This window comes from Xenopus tropicalis, chromosome 2, assembly GCF_000004195.4.
Source record: "Xenopus tropicalis strain Nigerian chromosome 2, UCB_Xtro_10.0, whole genome shotgun sequence".
NCBI classification, from domain to species: Eukaryota; Metazoa; Chordata; class Amphibia; order Anura; family Pipidae; genus Xenopus; species Xenopus tropicalis.
Window position 1 is genome coordinate 177,657,105 of NC_030678.2, and position 10,486 is coordinate 177,667,590.

Genomic DNA, 10,486 nt, shown 5'->3' on the forward strand with positions numbered 1-10,486 from the left:
GGGGCCCCCAGCCCCTCCCTGCTCCGCCCCTGCTGCCCCAATGCTGCTTACTTACTGTGTGGGGCCCCTGCCCCCCCAGTCCCACCCTGTTACTTACTGTGTGGGGCCCCTGCCCCCCCAGTCCCACCCTGTTACTTACTGTGTGGGGCCCCTGCCCCCCAGTCCCACCCTGTTACTTACTGTGTGGGGCCCCTGCCCCCCCAGTCCCACCCTGTTACTTACTGTGTGGGGCCCCTGCCCCCCAGTCCCACCCTGTTACTTACTGTGTGGGGCCCCTGACCCCCCAGTCCCACCCTGTTACTTACTGTGTGGGGCCCCTGCCCCCCCAGTCCCACCCTGTTACTTACTGTGTGGGGCCCCTGACCCCCCAGTCCCACCCTGTTACTTACTGTGTGGGGCCCCTGACCCCCAGTCCCACCCTGTTACTTACTGTGTGGGGCCCCTGCCCCCCCAGTCCCACCCTGTTACTTACTGTGTGGGGCCCCTGCCCCCCCAGTATCACCCTGTTACTTACTGTGTGGGGCCCCTGACCCCCCAGTCCCACCCTGTTACTTACTGTGTGGGGCCCCTGCCCCCCCAGTCTCACCCTGTTACTTACTGTGTGGGGCCCCTGCCCCCCAGTCCCACCCTGTTACTTACTGTGTGGGGCCCCCGACCCCCCAGTCCCACCCTGTTACTTACTGTGTGGGGCCCCCGACCCCCCAGTCCCACCCTGTTACTTACTGTGTGGGGCCCCTGCCCCCCCAGTCCCACCCTGTTACTTACTGTGTGGGGCCCCTGCCCCCCCGTCCCACCCTGTTACTTACTGTGTGGGGCCCCTGCCCCCCCAGTCCCACCCTGTTACTTACTGTGTGGGGCCCCTGACCCCCCAGTCTCACCCTGTTACTTACTGTGTGGGGCCCCTGCCCCCCCAGTCTCACCCTGTTACTTACTGTGTGGGGCCCCTGACCCCCCAGTCCCACCCTGTTACTTACTGTGTGGGGCCCCTGACCCCCAGTCCCACCCTGTTACTTACTGTGTGGGGCCCCTGCCCCCCAGTCCCACCCTGTTACTTACTGTGTGGGGCCCCTGACCCCCCAGTCTCACCCTGTTACTTACTGTGTGGGGCCCCTGCCCCCCCAGTCCCACCCTGTTACTTACTGTGTGGGGCCCCTGACCCCCCAGTCTCACCCTGTTACTTACTGTGTGGGGCCCCTGACCCCCAGTCCCACCCTGTTACTTACTGTGTGGGGCCCCTGCCCCCCAGTCTCACCCTGTTACTTACTGTGTGGGGCCCCTGCCCCCCAGTCCCACCCTGTTACTTACTGTGTGGGGCCCCTGACCCCCCAGTCCCACCCTGTTACTTACTGTGTGGGGCCCCTGCCCCCCCAGTCCCACCCTGTTACTTACTGTGTGGGGCCCCTGCCCCCCCAGTCCCACCCTGTTACTTACTGTGTGGGGCCCCTGCCCCCCCAGTCCCACCCTGTTACTTACTGTGTGGGGCCCCTGACCCCCCAGTCCCACCCTGTTACTTACTGTGTGGGGCCCCTGCCCCCCAGTCCCACCCTGTTACTTACTGTGTGGGGCCCCTGCCCCCCAGTCCCACCCTGTTACTTACTGTGTGGGGCCCCTGACCCCCAGTCCCACCCTGTTACTTACTGTGTGGGGCCCCTGCCCCCCAGTCCCACCCTGTTACTTACTGTGTGGGGCCCCTGACCCCCAGTCCCACCCTGTTACTTACTGTGTGGGGCCCCTGCCCCCCCAGTCTCACCCTGTTACTTACTGTGTGGGGCCCCTGCCCCCCCAGTCTCACCCTGTTACTTACTGTGTGGGGCCCCTGCCCCCCAGTCCCACCCTGTTACTTACTGTGTGGGGCCCCTGACCCCCAGTCCCACCCTGTTACTTACTGTGTGGGGCCCCTGCCCCCCCAGTCCCACCCTGTTACTTACTGTGTGGGGCCCCTGCCCCCCCAGTCCCACCCTGTTACTTACTGTGTGGGGCCCCTGCCCCCCCAGTCTCACCCTGTTACTTACTGTGTGGGGCCCCTGCCCCCCCAGTCTCACCCTGTTACTTACTGTGTGGGGCCCCTGACCCCCAGTCCCACCCTGTTACTTACTGTGTGGGGCCCCTGCCCCCCAGTCTCACCCTGTTACTTACTGTGTGGGGCCCCTGCCCCCCAGTCCCACCCTGTTACTTACTGTGTGGGGCCCCTGACCCCCCAGTCCCACCCTGTTACTTACTGTGTGGGGCCCCTGCCCCCCCAGTCCCACCCTGTTACTTACTGTGTGGGGCCCCTGCCCCCCCAGTCCCACCCTGTTACTTACTGTGTGGGGCCCCTGCCCCCCCAGTCCCACCCTGTTACTTACTGTGTGGGGCCCCTGACCCCCCAGTCCCACCCTGTTACTTACTGTGTGGGGCCCCTGCCCCCCAGTCCCACCCTGTTACTTACTGTGTGGGGCCCCTGCCCCCCAGTCCCACCCTGTTACTTACTGTGTGGGGCCCCTGACCCCCAGTCCCACCCTGTTACTTACTGTGTGGGGCCCCTGCCCCCCAGTCCCACCCTGTTACTTACTGTGTGGGGCCCCTGACCCCCAGTCCCACCCTGTTACTTACTGTGTGGGGCCCCTGCCCCCCCAGTCTCACCCTGTTACTTACTGTGTGGGGCCCCTGCCCCCCCAGTCTCACCCTGTTACTTACTGTGTGGGGCCCCTGCCCCCCAGTCCCACCCTGTTACTTACTGTGTGGGGCCCCTGACCCCCAGTCCCACCCTGTTACTTACTGTGTGGGGCCCCTGCCCCCCAGTCTCACCCTGTTACTTACTGTGTGGGGCCCCTGACCCCCAGTCCCACCCTGTTACTTACTGTGTGGGGCCCCTGCCCCCCCAGTCCCACCCTGTTACTTACTGTGTGGGGCCCCTGCCCCCCCAGTCCCACCCTGTTACTTACTGTGTGGGGCCCCTGCCCCCCCAGTCTCACCCTGTTACTTACTGTGTGGGGCCCCTGCCCCCCCAGTCCCACCCTGTTACTTACTGTGTGGGGCCCCTGCCCCCCCAGTCTCACCCTGTTACTTACTGTGTGGGGCCCCTGCCCCCCCAGTCTCACCCTGTTACTTACTGTGTGGGGCCCCTGCCCCCCAGTCCCACCCTGTTACTTACTGTGTGGGGCCCCTGCCCCCCCAGTCTCACCCTGTTACTTACTGTGTGGGGCCCCTGCCCCCCCAGTCTCACCCTGTTACTTACTGTGTGGGGCCCCTGCCCCCCAGTCCCACCCTGTTACTTACTGTGTGGGGCCCCTGCCCCCCCAGTCTCACCCTGTTACTTACTGTGTGGGGCCCCTGCCCCCCAGTCTCACCCTGTTACTTACTGTGTGGGGCCCCTGCCCCCCCAGTCTCACCCTGTTACTTACTGTGTGGGGCCCCTGCCCCCCCAGTCCCACCCTGTTACTTACTGTGTGGGGCCCCTGCCCCCCAGTCTCACCCTGTTACTTACTGTGTGGGGCCCCTGCCCCCCAGTCCCACCCTGTTACTTACTGTGTGGGGCCCCTGACCCCCCAGTCTCACCCTGTTACTTACTGTGTGGGGCCCCTGCCCCCCAGTCTCACCCTGTTACTTACTGTGTGGGGCCCCTGACCCCCAGTCTCACCCTGTTACTTACTGTGTGGGGCCCCTGCCCCCCAGTCTCACCCTGTTACTTACTGTGTGGGGCCCCTGACCCCCAGTCCCACCCTGTTACTTACTGTGTGGGGCCCCTGCCCCCCCAGTCCCACCCTGTTACTTACTGTGTGGGGCCCCTGCCCCCCAGTCCCACCCTGTTACTTACTGTGTGGGGCCCCTGCCCCCCCAGTCTCACCCTGTTACTTACTGTGTGGGGCCCCTGACCCCCCAGTCTCTACAGACAGAACATGGGAATCAGCCAATAGGAGCAGGGAAGGGAACTGAATGGGAACAAACTGAGAAAGTAACAATATTGTATCTTGGAAAAATAAAACAGAATTTGTAAAATCCTTCTTTTCCCCATAAACATGGGAGGTGCAGTTAGGGGAATATTCGGGGAACCCGGGGCAGTTACAGAGGGAAAACTCAGGACTAAGGAACATTATTGCCCCAAACGGGTTTATAATGGGGAGAAGCGGCCGCAGAGCCCAGTCCCGTAGAGAAGCACCAGAGAAGGAGGCGGGATCAAACTGCCAGCGATCAAACCAATCAGCTGCTCCATTCGGTAGTGATGGGCGGGGACGGAGCCTGCGATTGGCCGCTCTCCCCCTGCAGCAAGTCATTCTGGAACTTGTATTTTTAAGCCCCTGTTTGTGAATCACAGTGAGGGAAGGAAAGACTACATTTCCCAGCATGCCACCCTGCTGCCCTTTACACGCCGTGTGACCACTATTACATGTTTTTTTTCTCTTCCTGACCCAGAAGCGGAGGGATGGGACCCGGGCAGTGAGAGACTGAGGGGGCAACTGGGGTACTTTGTCACTCCCACACGCCCGGTAGGTAGCTTGGGTACATGGAGGCATGTAAAGGCCAAGTTAACCTTTATTAGGTATCATGCACATATTGGCGATCAACCTTATATCTTTGCTTTGTTTTATGGTTGAGTTTTTTTCTGCAGCTATCACGTTGGTAGGGTGACAGGGCCTAGCAACCAGGCAATGGTTACATTAACAGTACATAATATAAGGGATAATGTACCCCCTACTGTAAATGATAAGGATATTAGCAGTCACTGAGGGGTTCTGTGCCCCCCATATAAAGGCACAAGGCTGCAGGCTGAGTTATACAGGGAACTCTGAGTATCACTCATGTATTATAAGGGATAATGTACCCCCTACTGTAAATGATAAGGATATTAGCAGTCACTGAGGGGTTCTGTGCCCCCCATATAAAGGCACAAGGCTGCAGGCTGAGTTATACAGGGAACTCTGAGTATCACTCATGTATTATAAGGGATAATGTACCCCCTACTGTAAATGATAAGGATATTAGCAGTCACTGAGGGGTTCTGTGCCCCCCATATAAAGGCACAAGGCTGCAGGCTGAGTTATACAGGGAACTCTGAGTATCACTCATGTATTATAAGGGATACTGTACCCCCTACTGTAAATGATAAGGATATTAGCAGTCACTGAGGGGTTCTGTGCCCCCCATATAAAGGCACAAGGCTGCAGGCTGAGTTATACAGGGAACTCTGAGTATCACTCATGTATTATAAGGGATAATGTACCCCCTACTGTAAGTGATAAGGATATATATTACATATTATCAGGATAATACTCTGCTCTTTCCTTACAGCGATGGCGGCGGCCGCGGATCTGAGGGAAGAGTTAAACTGCTCCGTGTGCCTCAGTATTTACTCGGATCCCATAATGCTCCCCTGTGGGCACAATTTCTGCCAGGGCTGCATTGGGCGGGTGCTGGACACCCAGGAGGGCACAGGGGTATATACTTGCCCCGAGTGCAGAGCAGAGTACCCGGAACGCCCCGCCCTGCAGCGGAACAGAACTCTGGGTAACATAGCCGAGCGCTTCCTGTGTGCCCAGCCGGGGCCGGGCGGGACGGGCATCTACTGCACTTACTGTATCCATTCGCCCGTAGCCGCCGCCAAGTCCTGCCTCCTGTGTGAGGCGTCGCTGTGCGAGTCCCACGTTCGGGTGCACAGCCGCTCCGCGGAACACGTCCTGGTAGAACCCACCACCGCCCCCGAGAAGAGGAAATGCTCCGCCCACGGGGAGCCCCTAAAGTATTACTGCTACGAGGATTCCGCGTGTATCTGCGCGTCCTGCTGCCTGGGCGGCCAACACAAGCGCCATAGGGTGGAGCTGCTCAGCGAGGCCTCCGACAGGAAGAAGGAGCAACTGCGGAAGGTTCTGCTGAACTTGCCCTTGATGATAGAGGAGACGGAGCGAGGGGCCCAGAAGCTGCAGGAGCGCCGGGTACAAATGCAGGAACAGGCGGCCGGCGAGATGGATCGGGTCGTCGCGCTATTCGCCGACATCAGGGAGCGGCTGGAAGCCCTAGAGCGCCGAGTGCTGAGCGAAATCGCCCGCCAGGAGGAGGAGCTTACAGCCCGGGCTTCGGAGCTGATCCACCAATTGGAGATAAAGAAGGAGGAGCTTTCCAGGAAGATCCTACAGACGGAGGAGCTGTGCAACATGGCCGATCCACTGGCGGTCCTACAGACCCATGACTCCGATGAGCATGATGGTGTGAGAGAGAGCCAGGAGCCCAGGGGCCCTTCTTTGGGTGATCTGAATGAGGATCTGATCTCGGAGACGTTGCACGCCGGCCTAGAGAGCATCGTCATGGCGGCCAAGGGACTGGGGGTCTACGGGAAGGGGGCCGCGCACGTGTTACTGGACATAAACACCGCTAGTAACAACGTGGCCGTGTCGGAGGACAGGAAAACCGCATCGTGGACTTCCACCAATCAGCTGCGGCCCCAGACGCCTCCCCGATTTATCGGGTACCAGATCCTAAGCACCAACTCCTTCACCTCAGGGCGACATTTCTGGGACATGGAGGTCAGCGAATCGGGGAGCTGGAGGGTCGGGGTGGCCTATCCCAGTATCGGGAGGAAGGGGAACCAGTTCTGGATCGGGAATAACATCAAGTCGTGGTGCTTGTGGCGGTGGAACAACGCCTACTCGGTGAGGCACGACCAGCACGGAACCGACCTGCCCCTCCTCCCCTCCTGCACCAGAATCCGGGTCTCGCTGGACTACGGGGCCGGGCGCCTGTCCTTCTATGAACTGAGCGAGCCAATCACGCATCTCCACACCTTCACCGCCACCTTCACTGAGCCCCTCCACGCGGCATTCTGGGTATGGAAGGATACCCTGAGGGGACATTCCCTGGTGAGACTGATCAGCTAGAATAATAAGGAAAACCGGATCTGTACCGGCGCCGAGGGGCCGTTTCTGGGCGGTACCTCCATATACAGGGATTTTGCCTTCGAGTTGGATGTATATAAACAAAAGATATAAAAATATACTGTTTTTAAACCAATATTATTACAACTAGGGGGTATTTTAGGCCCTTTTTGGGGAAATCTTATTTATTAAGTGATTTCTTAATCTTTATTCTTTATTGTATTTATAGATAATTACTTGCAGTACCACTTCCCACCAGATTTCCCCATAGGACTTTAATGCAACAGCGCCACTGTCTGACTTGCACTGCAGAGAAGGGATTGGTGGAATCACTTTTAAACCAATCAGCTTCCAGAAATGTCATGGACTTTGTTGTACTTGAGGCTGGCGGGGGCCCTTTTGCTGCTTAAAGGGGGGTTAATATTTAGTATGTTATACAGTGGCCAAGTCTAAGCACCTTTTCAATTGGTCTTCATTAAAAAAATACTGCTCTGTGAAGCTCCAGTTTTATTGTTACTGTTACTTTGTATAGCTTATTTTTCTATTTAGCCCCTCCCCTATTCATATACCAGCCTCTCATTCAAACCACTGCCTGGTTACTAAGGTATTTTGGACCCTAGCAACCAGATAGCGGCTGAAGCTCCAAACTGGAGAGCTGCTGGGAAAAATAGTGAAATTATTAAAAAAAACTACAACAAATAAAAAATGAAGACCAATTGCAAACAGAATATTACTCTCTATATCATACTAACAGTAACTATGGGCCCAGTGACCCCTCAGGCCCCAGCCTCGCATGGAACCTGCAGAACTGCACCCAAATGGTAGGGGCCCCAGAGATGCCCAAGCGTTCCAATGGGAGGAGACTGTGTAACCCCTCGTGTGCCTCATTGTGGCCTCCAGCTTGCTTAATCCCGGCTTTGCCTTGTTTTATCTACCTGCCTACTTACCTGCTTTCTTATCTATCTATCTACCTACCTATTTTATTATTTATTTACCTACCTGTACTGCAATAAAGTTCATTTCTGTCCTTCAGTCTCAGCTTTGGTTCCTCCTTGGTCCCTTCTTCTCCAGACTGTGGCCCTTGAAACACCACTGTGGCCCCTGCTTGTTGCACCAAGTGACACACACAGCAGTCTGTGGGGCTGATAATCAGACAGGGGGGGCTGGAAGCAGAACTTGGGGCACCAAACATACTGGATCAGGCCGGACTGGCAATCTGTGGTGCCTTTGGGTACTGGTAATGTAATAAGCCCCCAGTGCTACATTCGTTCCCATTCCCTCTCACACAACTTTGCTTTTATTCCCCTTTTGCTGGACAGAAAGGCCTGGCACGCAGGGCACAGTGGGGTGCAGGCAGTTGGGGGAGTGGGGTGCAGTTGGGGGAGTGGGGTGCAGGCAGGCGGGGGAGTGGGATGCAGGCAGGGGAGTGGGGTGCAGGCAGGCGGGTGAGTGGGGTGAAGTTAGAGGAGTGGGGTGCAGGCAGGCGGGGGAGTGGGGTGCAGTTGGGGGAGTGGGGTGCAGGCAGGCCAGGAGTGGGGTGCAGGCAGGCGGGGGAGTGGGGTGAAGTTAGGGGAGTGGGATGCAGGCAGGGGAGTGGGGTGCAGGCAGGCGGGTGAGTGGGGTGAAGTTAGGGTAGTGGGGTGCAGGCAGGTGGGGGAGTGGGGTGCAGGCAGGCGGGGGAGTGGGGTGCAGTTGGGGGAGTGGGGTGCAGGCAGGCGGGGAGTGGGGTGCAGTTGGGGGAGTGGGGTGAAGTTAGGGGAGTGGGATGCAGGCAGGGGAGTGGGGTGCAGGCAGGCGGGTGAGTGGGGTGCAGGCAGGCGGGTGAGTGGGGTGCAGGCAGGCGGGGGAGTGGGGTGCAGTTGGGGGAGTGGGGTGCAGGCAGGCGGGGGAGTGGGGTGCAGTTGGGGGAGTGGGGTGAAGTTAGGGGAGTGGGATGCAGGCAGGGGAGTGGGGTGCAGGCAGGCGGGTGAGTGGGATGCAGGCAGGGGAGTGGGGTGCAGGCAGGCGGGGGAGTGGGGTGCAGTTGGGGGAGTGGGGTGCAGGCAGGCGGGGGAGTGGGATGCAGTTGGGGGAGTGGGGTGCAGATGGGTGCAGGGTGGATACAGCATTACTGCACTCAGGCAGCTCTGTATTCATTAGGGGAGAGCGGAGGTTTATATACACACAGGGCAGGGCAAGTGCCACAAACAGGCCCAATTGTGTGCGACTGCCCAGAAACTGTTTCTGTGGCTTTAGTGCCAATGGCTCCTTGATCTTCACTAATAAACTGAGCCTGTATGGATCACAGAAACAGAATCAACACCGGTACCAAAGCTACTGCACTCACAGCACTAAAAGGGTTAATCTGATTTTCCATGAACCTTAATGATGGTACCAGCATCTGTTTCTTTGCATTCTGTTATATATCTGTTATTGCTGGGCCAAGGAGTATGGGTGGGCACCCAAGGGCCAAAGTGTATGCGTGAGCACCCAAGGGCCAAGCAGTATGGGCACCCAAGGGCCAAGCAGTATAGGCACCCATGGGCCAAGCAGTATGGGCACCCAAGGGCCAAGCAGTATAGGCACCCATGGGCCAAGCAGTATGGGCACCCAAGGGCCAAGGTGTATGGGCACCCATGGGCCAAGCAGTATGGGCACACAAAGGCCAAGTTTTATGGGCACCCAAGGGCCAAGGGGTTTAGGCACCCAAAGGCCAAGCAGTATAGGCACCCAAGGGCCAAGGGGTATAGGCACCCATGGGCCAAGGTGTATGGGTGGACACCCATGGGCCAAGCAGTATAGGCACCCATGGGCGAAGGTGTAAGGGTGGGCACCACCTCTCTCCTGGAACGGTAGATCTGCCCCATTGGGACATGGATTCCAGGCTGGGGGGCAGTTGTTACTTTAAGAATGAATGCTTAAGCCCCAATAATATTTGCTGCAGTGATGGTGCCCTTGATTCTGTCTTGCTGTAATCAGGGGGCTACTGATCCCCCCACTTCTAGGCTCATTCCAAAGCCCTGATTCTATGGAGAAATAAATTAGTATCAGTTCCAGCTGTTGCCACAAGGGGGAGACCAAGACCGGACAATGAGTCGTTCTGTTCCTACTGTTACTGCTGCCCCGGCTATTGTTATTATCATTATTATCACTCTCACTATAATTGTATCCCTGGGGGTAATATAGATTCCCAGTAGTGTATGAGCTTATTATGGGATATCGGGAAGCTCTGTGACTGTAGCACTGGAGTTGGGAGCAATAAGCACAGTTTCCCAGCACTGAACAAGTCTGTCCCTTTATCCCCATGTCTGATTCCTGTGCCATATAATGACGGGAGAAAATGCCATCATTATCTCTATATGTAAGGTACCAGCAAGGGGCCTGAAACAGTGCTGGGAATCAGCATTCTCACTGGGCAGTTCTTTTGCATTTATAATCAACTTATTTATCAGTACAATTCTCATTGGGGGATTTCCTTGCATCTATAATGATGGTTTTTGGCAACTTCTATAGCAAAACTAGGGGGCGCCGTGGGGCAGCATCATGGCCGGGTTTATATCCATCCAATAGTGGGGACCCCCCTGTCTGCACTGCTTGTAGCTCTGGGGCTCAGGGCCGGAACTAGGGGAAGGCAGAGGAGACACCTGCCCAGGGAGCACCAA

The 10,486-nt window shown here is 57.4% G+C and overlaps 1 protein-coding gene across 1 annotated transcript; it reads left to right on the forward strand.

The window, feature by feature from the left end:
* The first annotated feature begins 4,325 nt into the window (after positions 1-4,325).
* On the forward strand, positions 4,326-7,877 carry trim21 (tripartite motif containing 21). Its single transcript, XM_002942716.5, has 2 exons — positions 4,326-4,466; positions 5,269-7,877. The coding sequence occupies exon 2, from the start codon at positions 5,271-5,273 to the stop codon at positions 6,846-6,848; it is 1,578 nt and encodes a 525-aa protein (XP_002942762.2). The 5' UTR covers positions 4,326-4,466; positions 5,269-5,270; the 3' UTR covers positions 6,849-7,877.
* The last annotated feature ends 2,609 nt before the right edge of the window (positions 7,878-10,486 follow it).

Bases quoted from the DNA above. Each gene is read 5' to 3' on its own strand.
- trim21 (XM_002942716.5), top strand. From the start codon at position 5,271: ATGGCGGCGGCCGCGGATCTGAGGGAAGAGTTAAACTGCTCCGTGTGC.